Raw genomic sequence first — 21,708 nt, 5'->3', positions numbered from 1 at the left:
AACCTTGTGCAAAGGGGCAACATATCAAGGCAGTTAGCTGAAATTGGGTGGGGGGGGGGGGGGCTAGAGGAAATATATGTGATAGAAACACAGAGTGCAGGAGGTTGTAGCATCAAAAATGAAGGGATTGACTTGTTATTTCTCCATAAAGATCCCTGAAGTCCCCGTACAAGAGGGGTGGATAGCTTTTGCACTTGAATGTGCTTCCCTCTGATCTTATGAGGGTTTTTTTGGTGGACATTGACAAGTTTATGTGAGTACTGGGATATCTTTGTATGGAGGTGGATGCAATAAGGGCCCCTATTATCGCTGTCAGTGGATGCAGCAATGACCCAAATAAAACGGATGTGTAGCACATACCATTAGCAACTCTGGAGGGAGCTTCTACTACTGCATATTCCTTTCTCCTGTACTCTCTTCTCCCTGGGCTGTGGGGGAGTCTTCTCTGTCCTCACTTACAGTGCAGGGCTATTGGTCCTTCATAATACTTAATGACATCAACATTCAACCACTGTCTAGATTGTCTGTGAGAAGGGGCTGAGGGGGGGTTTGTGTAATTCCTGAAGATCCACTTTAAAGATCACTATTTGAAACTTAATCTTCACTATATTACCAAAAGTATTAGGACGCCTGCCTCTACACACACATGAACTTTAATGACATCCCAGTCTTAGTCCGTAGGGTTCAATATTGAGTTGGCCCACCCTTTGCAACTATAACAACTTCAACTCTTCTGGGAAGGCTGTCCACAAGGTTTACGAGTGTGTCTATGGGAATGTTTGACTATTCTATCAGAAGCACATTTTTGAGGTCGGGCACTGATATTGGACGAGAAGCCTGGCTTGCAGTCTGTGCTCTAATTCATCCCAAAGGTGTTCTATTGGGTTGCGGTAAGGACTCTGTGCAGGCTGGTCAAGTTCCTTCACCCCAAACTCGCTCATCCATGTCTTTATGGACCTTGCTTTGTGCACTGGTCCAAATCATTTGTTGGAGGGGGGATTATGATGTTGGTTGTTTTTCAGCGGTTGGGCTTGACTCCTTAGTGAAAGCATACCAAGACAATTTGGACAATTTCATGCTCCCAACTTTGTGGGAACAGTTTGGGGATGGCCCCTTCCTGTTCCAACATGACTTTACACCAGTGCACAAAACAAGGTCCATGAAGACATGGATGGGCGAGTTTGGGGTGGAGGAACTTGACTGACCTGCACAGAGTCCTGACCTCAACCCGATAGAACACCTTTGGGATGAACGCAGCGGAGACTGCGACCCAGGCTTTCTTATCCAACATCAGTGCCTGACCTCAAAAATGCGCTTCTGGAAGAATGGTCAAACATTCCCAAAGACACACTCCTAAACCTTGTGGACAGCCTTCCCAGAAGAGGTGAAGCTGTTATAGTTGCAAAAGGTGGGCCAAATCAATATTGAACCCTACAGACTAAGACTGGGTTGCCACTAACGTTCATGTAAAGACAGGCGTCCCAATACTTTTGGTAATATAGTGTGTTATATATAATTCTAATATGTAGATATACTTCTTTTTTTTTATTTTTATTTTTTTTTTAGTCCAATAAAGTAACTAAACTAAAATAAACTTTTTCAGTAACCGCAAATAGACCATCGGAGCTCGGCTTCACATCATTCAGGATGGCTGGAAGAACAGGTATGTGTTTTTTTTATTTTTTTGTTTTGTTTTTTTTTTTCCATACACAATACCTAATTAATTTTTGTTTGTACTTTTTTTTTTTTTTTTTTCTTTACTAGAATAATGCCTTTTATAGATCTAATGCCGCGTACACATGATCCGAAATTCGGCCAGCAAAAGACTGATGAGAGCTTTTGGTCAGAAAATGCGACCGTGTGTACGCTCCATCAGACTTTTGCTGGCCGAATTCCAACCAGCAAAAGATTGAGAGCGGGTTCTCAATTTTTCGGTCGGAAAAAGTTACGATTGGAAATTCCAATCGTCTGTAGCAATTCCGACGCGCAAAATTCCTACACATGCTCGGAAGCATTGAACTTCATTTTCTCGGCTCGTCGTAGTGTTGTACGTCACGCCGCGTTCTTGACGGTCGAAAGTTCAGCGAACTTTTGTGTGACTGTTTTTATGCAAGCCAAGCTTGAGCGGAATTCTGTCGGAAAAACCATCCAAGATTTTTCTGATGGAAAATCTGCTTGTATGTACAGGGCATTATACACAAATGGAATAGAAAATCACAACACAAATCCTGGGTGGGTTTGATTTTAAAAAAAATAGCGTATGGAGCAAAGCTCTGTTATGGGGGGGGGGACACATTTAACAATGCAAAAATATTTTTCAAAATACTGTACAATAGTGATGGACAAATCTGCCCAAGTTTGTTTCACCAAGGGTTTGGGGAACCCGGTTTGAAATGTTGCAAACCTAAACTTAAAGTGGTTCTAAAGCCTAAAAGTTTTTTTTTTTTTTTTTTTTTTTTTTTTACCTTAATGCATTCTATACATTTAGGTAAACACTTTCTGTGAAACATTATCCTCCCTGAACCCCCCCCCCCCCATACTTGAGCTCATGTCCGATCCAGCGATGTGCATGAGAGCAGCGGCACTCCAAGCTCTGTCCCTCCTCTCTGGGCAGATTGATAGCAATAGGAGCCATTGGCTCCCACTGCTGTCAATCAAATCCTGTGACAAGGGATGCGGGGGGCAGGACTGAGATCCTGTCTGTGTCAATAGATGCAGACAGGGTGGCTCGGGAGCGAGCCCACATGAGTGCCCATATATAAAGCAGCTTTCTATGGGGGCACACAGAGAAGAGAAGGAGCTTTAAAGGAGAAGTATAGCCAAAGCTTGTTTGGCTGTACTTCTCCAATGGATCACAGGAGTGCAATTCATTTTGCACTCATGTGACCCATTTTCAAAAGAGAGCAGGCTGAAGTCAGCTCTCTGCTGACGTCACCAATTTTAGTCCAGGCACAGCGTCATCCCGACAATGGGAGTCTGGGTGCCTAAACTGATCCTAGCGCTCCTGTGAGCGAGGATGGAGAAGAGCAGAGAGCTGGGGACTAGGGATGAGCTTCGTGTTCGAGTCGAACCCATGTTCGACTCGAACATCGGCTGTTCGATCGTTCGCCGAATTGCGAACGTTATGGGCCGTTCGCGCTAAATTCGTGTGGCGTGTCACGGCCCATAATTCACTGCGGCATCGCAGTGCATTGCTGGCTGATGATTGGCCAAGCATGCACTATGACCCGCATGCTTGGCCAATCACAGCGCCGTCAGTAGAGAGAGCTGTAATTGGCCAAAGCCAGGGTGGCTTTGGCCAATTATGGCTCAGGGGATTTAGTACACACCCCACACTATATAAGGCCGCCTGCACGGCGGCCCTGTGTAGTGTGTGTTCCGGTGTGCTGAGAGATAGAGAGAGAGAGAGACAGTGTCATTTGATTTGAGTTAGATAGATTAGGCAGAACAGTCAGTCAGTTAGCTGCACTTACAGTGTATTGTGTATATATATGCATCCCAGGTGTTGCATATATATATATACACTGTATTCAGTTTAGCTAGATCCGTTCCTGTTATCTTCTATCTAGACTATTTACATTTAATGCAGTGCGTCCTGCTCACAGTGTTCAGCTAGATCCGTTCCTGCTATTTACATTTAGTGCAGTGCGTCCTGCTCACAGTGTTCAGCTAGATCCGTTCCTGTTATCTTCTAGACTATTTACATTTAGTGCAGTGCGTCCTGCTCACAGTGTTCAGCTAGATCCGTTCCTGCAATTTACATTTAGTGCAGTGCGTCCTGCTCACAGTGTTCAGCTAGATCCGTTCCTGCTATTTACATTTAGTGCAGTGCGTCCTGCTCACAGTGTTCAGCTAGATCCGTTCCTGCTATTTACATTTAGTGCAGTGCGTCCTGCTCACAGTGTTCAGCTAGATCCGTTCCTGCTATTTACATTTAGTGCAGTGCGTCCTGCTCACAGTGTTCAGCTAGATCCGTTCCTGCTATTTACATTTAGTGCAGTGCGTCCTGCTCACAGTGTTCAGCTAGATCCGTTCCTGCTATTTACATTTAGTGCAGTACGTCCTGCTCACAGTGTTCAGCTAGATCCGTTCCTGCTATTTACATTTAGTGCAGTGCGTCCTGCTCACAGTGTTCAGCTAGATCCGTTCCTGCTATTTACATTTAGTGCAGTGCGTCCTGCTCACAGTGTTCAGCTAGAGCCGTTCCTGCTATTTACATTTAGTGCAGTGCGTCCTGCTCACAGTGTTCAGCTAGATCCGTTCCTGTTATCTTCTAGACTATTTACATTTAGTGCAGTGCGTCCTGCTCACAGTGTTCAGCTAGATCCGTTCCTGCTATTTACATTTAGTGCAGTGCGTCCTGCTCACAGTGTTCAGCTAGATCCGTTCCTGTTATCTTCTAGACTATTTACATTTAGTGCAGTGCGTCCTGCTCACAGTGTTCAGCTAGATCCGTTCCTGTTATCTTCTAGACTATTTACATTTAGTGCAGTGCGTCCTGCTCACAGTGTTCAGCTAGATCCGTTCCTGCTATTTACATTTAGTGCAGTGCGTCCTGCTCACAGTGTTCAGCTAGATCCGTTCCTGTTATCTTCTAGACTATTTACATTTAGTGCAGTGCGTCCTGCTCACAGTGTTCAGCTAGATCCGTTCCTGCTATTTACATTTAGTGCAGTGCGTCCTGCTCACAGTGTTCAGCTAGATCCGTTCCTGTTATCTTCTAGACTATTTACATTTAGTGCAGTGCGTCCTGCTCACAGTGTTCAGCTAGATCCGTTCCTGTTAAATTCCTACTGACAGGCAGGCTTGTCTGGTTACAGTATATAAAGCTACCTGAAGAAAATTACAGGTGTTCTATTTGATCCTATTAGTACCACGGTCAGGCAGCTAGACTATTTACATTTAGTACAGTGCGTCCTGCTCACAGTGTTCAGCTAGATCCGTTCCTGTTATCTTCCTACTGACAGGCAGGCTTGTCTGGTTACAGTATATAAAGCTACCTGAAGAAAATTACAGGTGTTCTATTTGATCCTATTAGTACCACGGTCAGGCAGCTAGACTATTTACATTTAGTACAGTGCGTCCTGCTCACAGTGTACAGCTAGATCCGTTCCTGTTATCTTCCTACTGACAGGCAGGCTTGTCTGGTTACAGTATATAAAGCTACCTGAAGAAAATTACAGGTGTTCTATTTGATCCTATTAGTACCACGGTCAGGCAGCTAGACTATTTACATTTAGTACAGTGCGTCCTGCTCACAGTGTTCAGCTAGATCCGTTCCTGTTATCTTCCTACTGACAGGCAGGCTTGTCTGGTTACAGTATATAAAGCTACCTGAAGAAAATTACAGGTGTTCTATTTGATCCTATTAGTACCACGGTCAGGCAGCTAGACTATTTACATTTAGTACAGTGCGTCCTGCTCACAGTGTACAGCTAGATCCGTTCCTGTTATCTTCCTACTGACAGGCAGGCTTGTCTGGTTACAGTATATAAAGCTACCTGAAGAAAATTACAGGTGTTCTATTTGATCCTATTAGTACCACGGTCAGGCAGCTAGACTATTTACATTTAGTACAGTGCGTCCTGCTCACAGTGTTCAGCTAGATCCGTTCCTGTTATCTTCCTACTGACAGGCAGGCTTGTCTGGTTACAGTATATAAAGCTACTTGAAGAAAATTACAGGTGTTCTATCCCAGCTTAGTGCAGCTACAGGCCATTAGTATGTCTGGAAGGCCAAGAAGGAGAGGCAGACAGTCACAAGCCAATAAGAGAGGGCAAGCAGGCTCTGTGTCTAGTGCTGGTCGTGGAGACGGTGCATCCTCATCAGCACGTGGCCATGGGACACGCTTGGCCTTTTTTTCGGCAGCTGGCCGTGTTGAGCCGCAACATGCGGAAGACTTGGTCGAGTGGATGACCAAGCCGTCCTCATCCTCCTCATCCTCTCTCACCCATGCCCAGGGTGCTTTGTCTGGCAAAGCAGCGGCCTCTTCCCTCAGCTCAATGTCATCAGTGACTCCTTCCCTAGCTCCACCATGTCCTCATGAGGATTCCCTCGAACTGTTTGACCACAGTGTTGGGTACATGCTCCAGGAGGATGCCCAGCGTTTGGAAGGCTCTGATGACGATACTGAGCTCGATGAAGGCAGTAACATGAGCGCGGACAGAGGGGGTGCCCAAGAAGGACAGCAATCTGGCAGTCATGCTCCCCCTGCTGCAGCATACTGCCAGGTTTGCTCCAGTGATGAGGAGGGAGGGGATGATGAGGTCACTGACTCAACGTGGGTGCCTGATAGGAGAGAGGAGGAGGAGGAGGAGGAGGAGGAGGCGGCAGCACATCACCAACGAGGCAGGATGCCCTCCAGGGGCCAGCCTAAGGGCAGCACATTGACTGCATCACACCCCAAAGCTCCACATGTGCAGGGCGCTGCAGTCTCTGCGCGTTATTCAAAAAGTTCTTTGGTGTGGGCCTTTTTTGAGACGAGTGCATCAGATCGCACCGCTGCTATTTGCAACATATGTCTCAAGCGTATCTCGCGTGGCCAAAACATCTCCCGCTTGGGTACCACATGCTTGACCAGACATATGTTGACCTGCCATGCAGTTCGTTGGCAAGCGTATCTAAAAGACCCACACCAAAGAACAAAGAGGATCTCTCCTTGCTCCTCATCAGCTGAGATTTCCAACCCCACTAGACCTTCAGTCCTCTCTGAGACCTGCAGTGAGAGGAATGAAGGTGTAGAATTAGGTGTGTCACAGCCAAGTACTTGTGGGCAATCTGCTTTTGGTACACCGACGTCAGATTGTACCAGGCAAATTTCCCTGCCCCAGCTGCTGCACCGCCGAAAGAAGTTTGCTCCCAGCCATCCACATGCCCAGCGGTTGAATGCTAGCTTGGCAAAATTGCTAGCACTTCAACTGCTGCCTTTTCAGTTGGTAGACTCTGCCCCCTTCCGTGAGTTTGTGGAATGTGCGGTTCCTCAGTGGCAGGTACCCAAACGCCACTTTTTCTCACGGAAGGCGATTCCGGCTCTCTACCGGCATGTGGAAGGCAATGTCCATGCCTCGCTGGACAGGGCGGTCAGCGGTAAGGTGCATATTACCGCTGACTCATGGTCCAGCAGGCATGGACAGGGACGTTACCTAAGTTTCACGGCGCATTGGGTGACTCTGCTGGCAGCTGGGAAGGATGCAGGACAAGGTGCAGTAGTGTTGGAGGTTGTTCCGCCACCACGCCTCCAAAATGCTGATTGTGACACATCTCTCTCCTCCACCCCCTCCTCTTCTTCTTCCTCCATGGCCTCTTCCTCGGAACCAGCGTTGCTCCGTAGGCGTTCAAGGGGCTACGCAAGTACGCAGGCCAAAAGATGCCATGCGGTGCTTGAGCTGGTGTGCTTGGGGGACAGGAGCCACACTGGGGCAGAGGTTCTGTCGGCTCTGCAGGGGCAGGTTCAGAGGTGGTTGACGCCACGCCAACTTAAGGCAGGAATGGTGGTTTGCGACAATGGCACCAACCTCCTCTCTGCCCTCCGACAGGGACAAATGACCCATGTGCCCTGTTTGGCTCACGTCCTTAACTTGGTGGTGCAGCGGTTCTTGGGCAGGTACCCGGGCTTACAGGATGTCCTGAGGCAGGCCAGGAAAGTCTGTGTGCATTTCCGCCGGTCATATAATGCCAGTGCTCGGCTGACGGACCTCCAAAAGGAGTTTAACCTGCCCAAGAACCGCCTAATCTGTGACATGCCCACCAGGTGGAACTCAACGTTGGCCATGCTGCAGCGGCTGCACACGCAGCAGAGGGCCATCAATGAGTACCTGTGCGACTATGGCACCAGGACAGGGTCAGGGGAGCTTGGTTTTTTTTCCCCACGCCAGTGGGCCATGATCAGGGATGCATGCACTGTCCTGTCACCATTCGAGGAGGCCACGAGGATGGTGAGCAGTGACAGTGCATGCATCAGTGACACTGTCCCCCTTGTCCACCTGTTGGAGCACACGCTGCGTGGAATAATGGACAGGGCACTTGAGGCAGAACAGAGGCAGGAAGAGAAGGACTTCCTTAGCTTTCAAGGCCCCCTTTATCCAGACAGTGTTCCTGCGTGCCCGCCGATCACACAGGAAGAGGACGAGGAGGAAGAGGAGGAGGAGGAAGATTGTGTCAGTATGGAGGTGGAGCCTGGCACTCAGCATCAACAGCAGTCTTTAAGGGATCAGTCCCAAGAAACACATGGACTTGTACGTGGCTGGGAGGAGGTGGCTGCGGACCATGTCGTTCTTAGTGACCCAGAGGACTCCGGACCAAATGCCTCAGCAAACCTACGCTGCATGGCCTCCCTGATCCTGCAAAGCCTGCGTAAGGATCCTCGTATTCGTGGTATCAAGGAGAAGGACCAATACTGGCTGGCAACCCTCCTTGATCCACGTTACAAGGGTAAGGTTGCGGACCTTATCTTGCCATCGCAGAGGGAGCAGAGGATGAAACATCTTCGGGAGGCCTTGCAGAAAGGTCTGTGCAACGCGTTCCCAGAGACTGGGAGGTTACAAACTCCTGTTTCTGGACAACGTGTTGCTGAGGCTTCGGTCAGTCAAAGAAGGAGCGGTGGAGAAGGTGGCCGTCTGACCGATGCGTTCAGACAATTTTTTGGTCCGCAGCCCCAAGGTATGATCGGTTCCAGCAACCATCGCCAGCGTCTGTTTTACATGGTGCAGGAATACCTAGGGGCAAGATCAGACTTGGACACCTTTCCCACCGAAAATCCTCTGGGTTACTGGGTCTTGAGGATGGATCACTGGCCAGAGCTTGCACAGTATGCAATTGAGCTACTGGCCTGTCCTGCATCCAGCATTCTTTCGGAACGCACATTCAGTGCTGCTGGAGGCGTGGTAACCGATCACAGGGTGCGTCTGTCCACCGACTCGGTCGATCGGCTGACCTTCATAAAAATGAATGAGTCTTGGATCACCACCAGCTACCAAGCACCTGATGCTGATGTAACCGAATAATTTTTTTTGAAATCTCAGATCCCTTCAAAGACTGCCTATGCTGATGCTGAGTGACTATCCCTGAGTAATTATCCTCTTCCTGCTCAATCATCACGCTGATAGCTTGTAAGAACATTTTTGGTTCTGGGCGCCACCACCAGTGCCTAAGGCACAATTTTTCAGCCCCTGTTTAACAGGGGCGTGTAATTACAATTTTTGAAGCAATAATTTGCAGCAGGGCTCGTTCCTGCATTCCAACTAGAGTGTCTGTGAGGGGTTGCAGTGTTGTGGCACCAGCACCAGTGCCTAGGGCCCAATTTTTCTGCCCCTGTCTAACAGGGGCGTGTAATTACAATTTTTGATGCAATACTTTGCAGCAGGGCTCGTTCCTGCGTTCCAACTAGAGTGTCTGTGAGGGGTTGCAGTGTTGTGGCACCAGCACCAGTGCCTAAGGCCCAATTTTTCTGCCCCTGTCTAACAGGGGCGTGTAATTACAATTTTTGAAGCAATACTTTGCAGCAGGGCTCGTTCCTGCGTTCCAACTAGAGTGTCTGTGAGGGGTTGCAGTGTTGTGGCACCAGCACCAGTGCCTAAGGCCCAATTTTTCTGCCCCTGTCTAACAGGGGCGTGTAATTACAATTTTTGATGCAATACTTTGCAGCAGGGCTCGTTCCTGCGTTCCAACTAGAGTGTCTGTGAGGGGTTGCAGTGTTGTGGCACCAGCACCAGTGCCTAAGGCCCAATTTTTCTGCTCCTGTCTAACAGGGGCGTGTAATTACAATTTTTGAAGCAATAATTTGCAGCAGGGCTCGTTCCTGCGTTCCAACTAGAGTGTCTGTGAGGGGTTGCAGTGTTGTGGCACCAGCACCAGTGCCTAAGGCCTAATTTTTCAGCTCCTGTTCAACAGGGGCATGTAATTACAATTCTTGATCTAATATTTCACAGCAGGGCCCTGTGAGGGCTTACAGTGTTGTGGCCACAGCAACACCTAAGGCCCAAATTTCTGCTGAGTATATAGGGCAGGACCCTACTTTCAAACATCTAACTTACAAACGACTCCTACTTGCAAACGGAAGGAGACAACAGGAAGTGAGATGAAATCTACCCCTAGGAAGGGAAATTCTCTCCTGTAAGAGTTAATATGGGAAAACAATTTCTCCTTTCCACTGATGCTTTCCAATCCTTGTTCCACAAAAAAACCCAAATTTTCAAAAAACATTTTTCATTGGGACAAAAAAGTGAGGTGAAATCTTCTGAAGAGGAGGAAAGACAGCAAAACAAATGTCACAGGGGTGATAACCCTTCCCTATGTTTTCCAAAAAGCTTAGAAAAGATTTTTTGGCTGGAGCTAAACACGTTAAAAATGTTCAAAATTACAAACAGATTCTACTTAACAACAAACCTACAGTCCCTGTCTTGTTTGCACCGCCTGTATACTGCTGTTCAGAGTATATAGGGCCTGGTGGCCCCACACCTTTCCTTATTTTAATTTGGGTGCGGGGTTCCCCTTAATATCCATACAAGACCCAAAGGGCCTGGTAATGGACTGGGGGGGTACCCATGCCGTTTGTCTCACTGATTTTCATCCATATTGCCATGACCCGACATGACATTAAACCCGCAAGCAGTTTTAAATGAGATTTTTTCCTTTAAAAATGACATTTGGTGCAGGGACTGTTCTAAACATGGGAAACACGCGTCACTTTACAGGCATACTATAGACACCCCCCAGGTACGATATTTAAAGGAATATTTCACTTTTTTTTTTTTTACTTTAAGCATCATTAAAATCACTGCTCCCGAAAAAACGGCCGTTTTTAAAAGTTTTTTTTTGCATTGATACATGTCCCCTGAGGTAGGACCCGGGTCCCCAAACCCTTTTTAGGACAATACCATGCAAATTAGCCTTTAAAATGAGCACTTTTGATTTCGAACGTTCGAGTCCCATAGACGTCAATGGGGTTCTAACGTTCGTGCGAACTTTCGGTCCGTTCGCGGGTTCTGGTGCGAACCGAACCGGGGGGTGTTCGGCTCATCCCTACTGGGGACTGACAATCTACAGCTCTCTGCTCAGGGAGCTGTGAGAACCGAGTGATCAGGGGTGAGCTATATACAGGGTGCAGAGTCCAGGGTTGCGCTGTGTACAGGGTCCAGGGTTGCGCTGTGTACAGGGTCCAGGGTTTAAGGGTGCGTTACATACAGAGTGCAGAGCTCAGGTGTGCGCTATGTACAGAATCCCAATTCCCCCTCCCCCCCACCAAATCTTCCTTGCATCTCTCTCTCCCACCTGGCCCAGCTCTAGTACCTCCTTGTGTAGGTGTCACACCTTGCAGAGAGATGGTTCTTTCTCTCTGGAGGTCTGCCCCCGCTGTTAGCGCTTGCAGGGATGGATCAGTTACATCCAGGAGCTGCTGAGCAAAGCTATCCCTTGTAAACATAGAAGGCTTCTGAGTTTACAAGTGACAGAGGGGAGCAGAGGGTGAATGCCAGAGGTAGTGGAATGGAGTTCTGCCACGTTCCAGCTTTACAACTGGGTGCAATGGTCAAATGACGAGGCCTGGAGGGCCGGATTCGGCCCACGGGCCTTGTGTTTGACATATGTGCTGTAGAGCAGTGGTTTTCAACCCTATCCTCAATTACCCCCAACAGGTCATGTTTTGGGAATTTCTCTTTGATAAAATAGCTGTCCAAAATACCAAGCCATTGACTCTGATTTAAAGCACCTGTGCAAGATAAAGGAAAACCTGCAAACATGGCCTGTTGGGGGTACTTGAGGACAGGGTTGAAAATCATTGCTGTAGAGGAAACAGCAGGATAAAATTGTCATGAGAATTTTATTTGTGGATTATAGGCTTAACTTTTTTTTTACTTCATTTTATTTATGGGAAGGGAGTGGTGGTGAATTAAAGTGCCATGTGAGGTGACTTAGGTGCACACTTTTCTTCACGCTTAGTTTTTTTTTTTTTGCAGTTGGGTGCTGCAAACAAAAGGTAGCTTCAAGAACAGATGACCTTAACGACATTTTTGAAAAAAACAATATTTTTTACTTTCTGCTATAAAACAAATCCAATAAAAAAAATGTAAAATATCGAATTTCTTCCTCAATTTAGGTCAATATGTACTCTGCTACATATTTTTGGTAAAAAAAAAATCTTTAATCCTCTGCTCCTAGAATAAAAGGCCCATACACACAATGAGTATATCGGAATTTTTTTTTTGTCCATGCTAGTCTCAGATGGAAAGCAAATTGGTTACTAAAGGTACAAAAATTCTTATTAGACAGAATACAACTTCAGAAATAATGTATTGTAATTTGTATCCTTTCATTTCCGAGCATGTGCACTCTTGGTCATTTGATTTTTTTTTTTTTTTTCTGTGCAAATACCATACTAATTACATGAAAAAAGTTTGTTCAGTTATCTTACAAGAATTTATTTTGGGCTTATTTTGTGATATTTTCACATGAACTGTTGTAATCAGCTTGTGAAATCTGTGTAATAATGATCAGATTATCAGATGATCGCTCCATATGCATTTTTGTTTTTGTCCAATTTTCTAAAAATAGTGGTTCACCTGCCACCCTGCCCAGCCAGAACTCCAACTCTTAAACATTCCTAGACATAGACGAGTCCATAGCTTTGTTTTTTTGTTTTTGTTTTTTATTTAGGGAATTAAACTTGGATGGGAATTTGGGAATTTTGGGATGCCCAGCAATATTCAGTGCAAACTTGCTTGGGACCTCTATATACACTCCAGTATATACATCTCAACCTTCTCTCCAGCACAAACACTTGCTGCTCACCGTTCCTCCTCCTCCAGCACTTCCCTTGCTGCAGACTGTCACTCCTCAAGACTAGCTAGCACTGCATAGGTAGGCCTGACACTGCTTCAGCCGGGCCTCAGCGAACTACCTTTTGCGGGCAGGGACCTCGGGCCCCTGTGGTGTAGAAATAGTTCAGGTGCTAGTTGTCCTCTATTCAGCTACATCTCCCAGATAGCTCTCTTCAGGCCCTGCCAGCCAGCCTGGCTGCAATGATCTCCTTCCACTGCCCTTCTCCACAGTCCTCTCTTCTGGTTCTGCACCCATCTCAAACTGCAATCTCCCAGTTCTCTCAGGCATGCCTCCCCAGTCCTCCTGACTGTGCTCACTCACCAGCCCTCCCGGCTGCGACCAGTAGTCCTCCCTGGAGACTCTTAGAAGTGTTCTCTCCCACTGTCCTTTACTTTCTCTCTCATGTGCCTCTCCTTCCAGGATCTCAACACTCCTCCTGAATGCACCCGAGCCCCGACCCAGGGTCACCCCCCGACTGGGGAGCCCAGGGAGTGTGAACGGGGTCTTCCTAGTTAGAGGGTTTTCTTATCAAATTCCCCCCAATTATTGGCTGTTCCAAGTCTACTGACCATGGTTTATTTATGGAAAATGATATTACCATACTCTCTCCCTATCCTACAGAAACTTCAATACAATGATTCTATGATTCTTGTGAGTCCTCCCTTTAGAATGAGGGGGCTGGTTTACCAAAATCCCCCCTTCTAAGCTTACTGACCACAGTTTAAAGAACATTATGGTTTACAAAAAAAAGCCATTGCAGGTTTGGTCAAAATTCACCTGGACCATGGATTTTATGTGAATCTATGGGGGGGGGGGGGAGAATCTGAACCGTATCCCTAGTCCTAACCATAAACAGTTAAGGTAACTCAAATTTTCTTAAAATATGACTTATTGATGTTTTTGTTGCTTATTTCTATTTACAGGGATGGAGGATTTTACTAATCTTCTTGTACTGTTGAAGATGGAGAAGTATATTTCCAATAAGCTGACTTTGGGGGATATTCTAGAAATCTCTGCCAAGAACCATAAAGACAATAAACCCCAGAAGATAGAAGATGTACCCTGGTGTACTCTGAGGAAGATCATGGCTCTGGATGGTACTGCAAGGAACACTCTATTTGACACAGATCAGATTGACCTGTATACTGCAGTGGAAAAAGATCCATTTGAATTTATATTTGATGATCCACAAAATGCAAGTTCAGTCCATCCCCTTGATGTCCTCTGTGTTCTCCTCCATTGTTCAGACCATATTCTGCAACAGGAGATTGTGAGCAAAATGGCCATGTGCCAGTTCGCTGTCCCTCTACTGCTCCCTGCTGGTTATGGGTCGCAATGTACCTTCATGCTGTGGTCAATGAGGGACATTGTGAAGAAGTGGAGACCTCAGTCACTAGTTGACAGTAAAGGGTTTACAGAGGAAAATGTGGTAAATATTTCTATGCCACTCATTTCCTTTGTAAGATTGGGGAAAACCAAGCTATCCAAATCTAAAACCCTGAATCAAGTTCTCAATCCTATCCAGCAGCATCACAACTTCTTCATCCATGATGATATGGAAGGAGGAAACTTTGAGAGGAAAATATCTGATGGACTTGTGGAAATGTCCTGGTATTTCCCCTCCAGTAAATCTGATGTTTTCCCAGTACCCTTTGCAGTGACCAACCTACGTGGAGACCTGGAGACCAACTGGGACCAGTTCGAATTTTTGAGTGAAATTTCATCAGCTGTGTTTATATTTATGGAGACAATCAATGAGCGAGAACTCCAACTGTTATCAAAATGTAGTCAAAGTGACACCATGTTTCACTTTGTTGTTACACCAGGCAAAGCTATAGAGGAAAAAACAAAAAGTATTCTTTTGCGTCTATTACCAGTATTAAGAAGTGATAAGGAACATGTTATCTTGAAAAGCAAATCGGAGAATGATGCAACTTTCATTAAAAAAATCCAACCAAAACTTCAAAATGTTTTTCAAAAATGCTACAAAAATGTAATACTAGGAGATGTTCCAAAATACTTTGGAAAGCATAATTTTGTGGTGGATGAATACACAAATGAATGCCAGAAAGCAAGAGATCTTGCCAATAAAATAAAAATCCAAGATGTAGCACTGTATAAAAAGCAAACCTTGAAATTACAAGGAGATCTCTGGAAACAGTTGTCTAAAATAGGAAAAGAACTTTGCAGAATGAAAAATCAAGGAGAGGAGAATGCAGAAAAATATCAGTCTGCTCTCCTAAAGAAATGCAATAACCTGCACTCAGAACAATATAAACATCAAACTCCAAAAGGTATACAGATGTTTACAAATGCTCTTACTGATTTGTCTCGAAAAGAAAGACAGCATTTTCTAAAATGGATGAAATTTAAGCTTGATGCAATTGCAAGAGACAATCTGACTGAACTTCAAAGCACCTATAAGGAGAAATGTACCAACACTGCACATAGAAAAGAACTTCAGGACTTAGATCAGAAACTTTCAGATAGCTCTTTAGGGATAGAACACTTTCTACGTGAACTGGGTCAGTTCTATGAAGCTGAAAGTTCTATGACAAAACTAAAACAAATTGAGAGACATCAAAAAAAGTTCTCTAAACTTCCAGGAATAGCAGCTGAACTTCTGTTAGATGGGTTTCCATTGGAGCTTATTGATGGAGATGCTTCCAACATACCTCTGCAATGGATAACAGATGTTCTAACTGAATTGGACATCAAAACAGAAAGAAAATGCAAAATTAGAGTGATAACTGTGCTGGGAGTGCAGAGTACGGGGAAATCCACCCTCCTCAACACCATGTTTGGTCTGCAGTTCCCGGTGGCCAGTGGACGATGCACACGAGGAGCCTTCATGACTCTCCTAAATGTGAAAGAGGACTTTCAAGAAAAGCTGGGCTGTCACTTCATCCTGGTGATTGACACTGAGGGGCTAAAAGCTCCAGAGTTGGCCTCCCTGGAGGACAGTTATGAACATGACAATGAACTGGCCACGCTAGTAGTTGGGCTGAGTGATATCACCATAATCAATATGGCCATGGAAAATGCAACAGAAATGAAGGATATTTTACAGATCGTAGTCCATGCTTTTCTTAGAATGAAAGAAATTGGGAAGAAGCCCAACTGCCAGTTTGTACACCAGAATGTGAGTGATATATCGGCTCCTGATAAGAACATGAGAGACAGGAGGAAACTTCTGGAACAGCTGAATGAAATGACAAAGGTAGCTGCCAAAATGGAGAAAAAAAATGAGATTTCAGCTTTCACTGATGTGATGAAGTACGATCTAAATAAAGACAACTGGTACATTCCTGGCCTTTGGCAGGGAGACCCACCAATGGCTCCAGTAAATCTTGGTTACAGCTCAAATGTACTTGAGTTAAAAATGTATTTATTTGAATTTATGGAACGTGAGAAATCTATTAACAGGCCATCCAGCATCTCTGACTTTATTACTTGGATAGAAAGTTTATGGCGATCTGTGAAACACGAGAAATTCATCTTCAATTTTAGAAACAGCCTGGTGGCCAAAGCCTACAATAAATTGTCTGTACAGTATTCCTTATGGGAATGGGATTTCTGTAAATCAATTTACAACTGGGTGATCAGCACAGAAAATGACATTAGAAATCAATCTGGAAAAATATCTGAAGGCAATTCACATGAGCTGCAGAATATTCTTTTGGAGGAAGAAAATAAAATGACTGCATCACTAGAAAAATATTTTGAAAACTCAGAAAATGCTAATCTCATAGAACGACACAGAGAGGAATTCAAATTGGGTATAAAGAGTCTGAGAAAAGAACTTGAAAGAAATGCTCTTAGCAAGTGTTATGAGGCTGTTTCTATCCAGAAAGGGAAAATACAAATCCAGAACATTCAGAGGAAATCCCAAGCATTGATTGAAGATAGAATAACACATCTTCTGCAAAGATACAGACCGAATAATTGTGAAGTAAGTGAACAAGAGATTCAACAAGAATTTGAGTTGATGTGGATGAAGACGTTATCAGATTTGCAGTTGGAAGAACTTAGGAGATGTGATGTGGATCATTCTCTTCTCCACCTTCTCAAAAATGACATGAGCAGTAAAGGACCTCATATAAATGAAGCATTAATTAAGATCAATGTTTTACATCAATATGCAAGACCAGGTTTAACGTTTTTTACAGAGGATGAAAGATATTTTGAACACACCTTTAAATCTTTTTTAAGCAAATTAATATTTAGGCAAGAACGCAATAAAAAGGTTAGAGATCTTGCTGCTTCAATAATTCAGACAGGTGATGAGTATATAAAAGAGAAGATGTCTTCCAGTGATGATTACAATGAAATATATGCTAAGGAACTTCTACACAAGATCAATAAAATACTAAATCGCAAAGATGTGAAAAAACTTAACTTCACGGCACAGTTTGAGCTGGATATCAAACTTTTCATTTTTGGAAAAGCCTCTCAAGCCTTTCAGAATTTACATGACAAGTTTCTCCATGAAAATGATCCTAAACTATGTCTAGAAAAGCTAAAGCCTCAATACTGGTCTACATTTCTCAGTATTTTCCACAAGAAAGATGAATGCCGAAGCAGAGCTAGACAGTTTTGTGAGCTGTGCTTGAAACCAGCAATAATGGATTATATTTTTAAACAACTTGGACAAAAAATAGTGGACGCGATTTTAAGCGATTATGAAAATATCACATTTAGCAGCCGAAGTTTTTTCCAGTGTACAATTTTAGAGGAGCTTCTAGAAGACATGTCATTCCAAAGGTATGTTGAATACATCAGTTCCTATGAGGGCTTTACAAAGCAATGGATTTTAACTTACATTACAAACAAATATGGCAGGGGACCAACCTTAGAAACCTTGCAGGGGCATATTCTCTCATCCATTGAGAAGAAAATAAAAAATGCTCTTAAAAACGAAAGATGCCTGAAGGAAAACTCAGTGTCAAGTTTTTTGAAACAGTTCTGTGAAGTGTTAAAAACAGAATTGGTGATTTCACAGAAAGAGATGCAAGTTATCACATTTCACAACCTGGGAAATGTTTTGCAGTTCTCAGCAGAAATCGATCACTTCCTCACAGGAACACAACAACAAATCCAATCAAGACTAAGATCTTTGGATATACATTCTATACTTTCCAGGGTGATAGTGAAGCCTCAGAATGAATTGTTCAGGAAGGTGGTTGGATGTGGCAAGCAGTGTCCTTTCTGTGGTGTCCCCTGTGAGGCTGGAGGGGGTGATCATACGAATCATGCAGCTTCCATTCACAGACCACAAGGATTGGGACAATACCGTTTTGAGGAAGATGAGAAGCTGGTCGTTGATATCTGTTCTACTCTTGTTGTATCTAGCTCAAGTTTTAGAAATGCAGATACTGAAATGAAATGGCACCCCTATAAAGAGTATCGTACATATTATCCAGAATGGGCCATTCAGCCTGACTCCAGCATTGTGTGCTCAGATTACTGGAAGTACATCTTTGTAAAGTTTAATGGACAGTTTTCCAAAGAGTATGTAGCATTACCAGCTGAGCTGCCAGATATTTGGATGGAAATCACCAGAGAGCAAGCACTTCACAGCTTGAAAAAAGCCTTTAATGTGAATTGACCACCCTATCCATAGCATGCATATCCATAGTAAAGAGATCATTACAAATTCTTTTTGTTCTGAGAGCAATGATGATTCATAGTATTTATACAAAGTCCATCATGAATTAAGCTAATAAATACACAACAATATCAGTGGATAGATATTTTGAAACTTGTGCAGTTGGCGGGTTTTGCACCAATTAAGGTCTGCTACTTTAACAGTATACCAACCACTTTGGCTTTGGGCTGATGTGCAAGAAGTATTTATGAAGATGAAGGTTACATGCATCTCTAACAATTTACAATAATATCAATGGTATTGTCTTCTTGCTGCACTTTACCTAAATATTATAGGAAGAATTGCATCTATCTACTACTGTACCAGGCACTGTGGATTTATGTAGGGCCTAATGTTTTTCGCTTGTATTGGACTTTTGGTCTATTGGACAACTAGCAATGTAATCCCTGTAACTGAAGTGGCCTTTTGATTTAGAATTTTACTTTTTGGTTGGAATAAAAAGAATAATGCATATGTACAAAAGTTTGATGTGTTTTAATATTGTCTACAATTAAAAGATAGGGTTCTATTTTTCTAAATGGGTTTTCATCTAAGATTCAAACAACTTTTACCTAAAATTTGCATATTTTGCTAATGGGATTCAACAAAGAAAAAAAGTGAATCTTGGGTAAAAACATTCATAAATATACCCCTGAGTGTGATATCATCTGGTTTGGGGGGTTAGATTTTCTGTAATGATTTTAAATCAGTAGTCAAATGCCCAATAATTGCTGGTGACAATGCTCTACCTCTGGGCCACTCAGAGTTTTAGCTTTGTGTAAAGATCAACAAGTTGAGGATGTTTGACAAGAACAATTGAGTACTGTCCTTGATTTTTTTTTTTTTTTTTTTTTTTCTTGCACTAACATACTGGACCTTGAAGTAGGGTGGTACTCAATCGTTTTTGCTGTAAATGCACTAATGCAGCTACAATCACCTTAAAATGGGTGTAAACTCCCATCTCTTTGACTTTTACCTATAGGTAAGCCTATAGTAAGGCTTACCTATAGGTACTGTAAATCTCTCCTAAACATGCACCTTTTAGGAGATATTTACTGTACATGCAGCTGGTGACATCACAGATGAATGCGCTCTGAAGGGACGGCCACCCACAGAGTCCTGTGCCGTAAATGGCGGCTCCCGCATGCATGCAAGGGAGTGGCGGCTCTGGCCAGTCACACAGCCGGAGTCAGCGAACCCTGTAGGAAGACCGGGTGAAGATGTGAGCACCTGCAGCGATGCATACTAGCGCATTATGACATTACCTTGCAGGTTAGAAAAAAAAAAGGTAGAATTAAGGATGATTTTGGTCATTTTTTTTGAGGGGACAGTTTTTGTATCCCAATCAAATACACACAGAAAAAAACAATGTCTATTCTAAATAATTTTATCCATGATTACTCCTCTTCAGATGGGAAAATTGTGTGAACTCTGTGTGAAAGCAATCTCTTGGGTGAAATCAACCTTTAAATGAAGAAACCAGGCTGTCTGGAAAAAAAAGTCACCTATGCAGCTTAATGAGGGAAATTGAGAACTTTAATTTCCCTGAAGCAAAAAAAAAAAAAAATTTTTGGTGATTTTGTCTTTTTTTTTTTTTTTTTTGCGGAGGGGGGAACTGTTCCAGAACCGTACATTGGCACCATCCTTCTACACCCATCGTGGCACTTCCGTTCATGGCGTCTCCACGTTTGGGAAGTAGTATTCCATCCAGCTGGCTGAGGGAGTTAGCGCATGCGTGTTCCCACACGTGGATGAGCGCACTGCGCGCTCGCATTATGGCCACCTGATGCATGGCGTTAGGGGCGGAGCCTATTGCACCCGCCCGGGGATTTAGGCTGGATGGTTGACATGGCGTTCTCCTTCGTGAGGTCATACCACTTCGGTAAGCACTACTTCACTTATTACATTGGTCACTGATGGCAAGATTCCTACACTTTCCACTGACGCAGACATGTTCTGTGGGTCAGACACCTACATTCCCTGCATCACTTAGCCATATATCGTTTTCTCTATGATGACCCTTTTAATTATTACTTATCTTTTGATCATTCTCTCATACTCTGTTCTACACTACTTCCTCTCCTACTTTTCTTTCCCCTGCGCATCCCTGTCCATACTGTGGCAGACTTGGTACAGCACATGGATACTTTCATACAATTTGACTCCTAGTTAACCTTTAAGTAGTGTTTAATGGACTCAGTATACTCATACATATTTTTGTTACAGTTGTTATGCAGCATATGGCCAATGGGGGACCTCCCAGGGACACTCTCTTTCCACTCACTTTCTCTCCATGTTTGCCCTCTGCCTGGTCTCTGTCTGGGTGTGCTGGGTCACACTCCTTCAGCTCCCGGTTGGAATGCCCTTCGCTGCTACTATGTGGGGATTAGCCCTCGGATTCAATCTCCCAATGTAAGTATGGTAGGCCCCCTGTCTTTTTTTCTGACCACAACCAATACTGTATGTCTTATCTCTTTTACAAAAGGTTTTATTGATAGTCATAGCAATTTCACAGTCTAACAGTGTAGAGAATGCATCAAGAATAAACATAACATAAAATTTAGCATTTTATAAGTAAAATAAGTGTGCTAGTAAATCAAAGAAAAACAAAACAATACAAATATAACAGAGGCTGAAAAAAGTTGTACATTGGAAACATGAAAGTGGTTGGACATACTAAGGTTTCAGGAATGTTCGTAGGACTGCGTCCGATTTTTAACAAATACTTGAAAAGTTTGTCTCAACAGGGGCCTAAATGTAAATAGTCCTGAATATCTATCCATGTAACCATCTCAACCGAGGCTATGCCCGGTGGCCAGATGGATTTTTAAGTGCAACTGAGAAATAAAAGCATTGAGAGGGAGGTTAAAGAAGAACTAGGGGTTGAGATTAGCCAAGAAAGGAGGAGTAAAGAATAGGGGAAAGAAGAGAAGAGGAGAAGAAAAAGGAAAAAAAAAAAAAAAGGGGGGGGTGGGTCCTCGTGGTGGGGAGCAAGAGTGCATTAAATCTCAAGAAGGGTGATATCAAATCTAGTGGGTTTAGTATATTTAACCCATGGTCTCCATACCTTCAGGAACTTATCATGAGTGTCCGAAAGGAAAGCAGTCAGCTTTTCATTAACCATTAGATCGTCCATGCGATTCTTAACCGCCTCAAAACTTGGTGTCTGTGTCTTCCATGCCCTAGCTATAGTTAGTTTTGTTGCAGTAAAGAGATGCAGAGCCAGCTGGCGCTCCGGGCAAAGCAGC

The 21,708-nt window shown here is 44.0% G+C and overlaps 1 protein-coding gene across 1 annotated transcript; it reads left to right on the top strand.

Annotated features, from left to right (window-relative positions):
* Window positions 1-1,609: 1,609 nt before the first annotated feature.
* Window positions 1,610-18,446, top strand: LOC141147546 (up-regulator of cell proliferation-like). The gene is made up of 2 exons (XM_073634776.1): window positions 1,610-1,663; window positions 13,737-18,446. The coding sequence occupies exons 1-2, from the start codon at window positions 1,648-1,650 to the stop codon at window positions 18,419-18,421; spliced, it is 4,701 nt and encodes a 1,566-aa protein (XP_073490877.1). The 5' UTR covers window positions 1,610-1,647; the 3' UTR covers window positions 18,422-18,446.
* The last annotated feature ends 3,262 nt before the right edge of the window (window positions 18,447-21,708 follow it).

The sequence above is a fragment of the Aquarana catesbeiana genome, linkage group LG06, assembly GCF_042186555.1.
Source record: "Aquarana catesbeiana isolate 2022-GZ linkage group LG06, ASM4218655v1, whole genome shotgun sequence".
NCBI classification, from domain to species: Eukaryota; Metazoa; Chordata; class Amphibia; order Anura; family Ranidae; genus Aquarana; species Aquarana catesbeiana.
The sequence above is the reverse complement of the archived record's forward strand: the minus strand, read 5'-3'. Positions and strand labels throughout refer to the sequence as shown.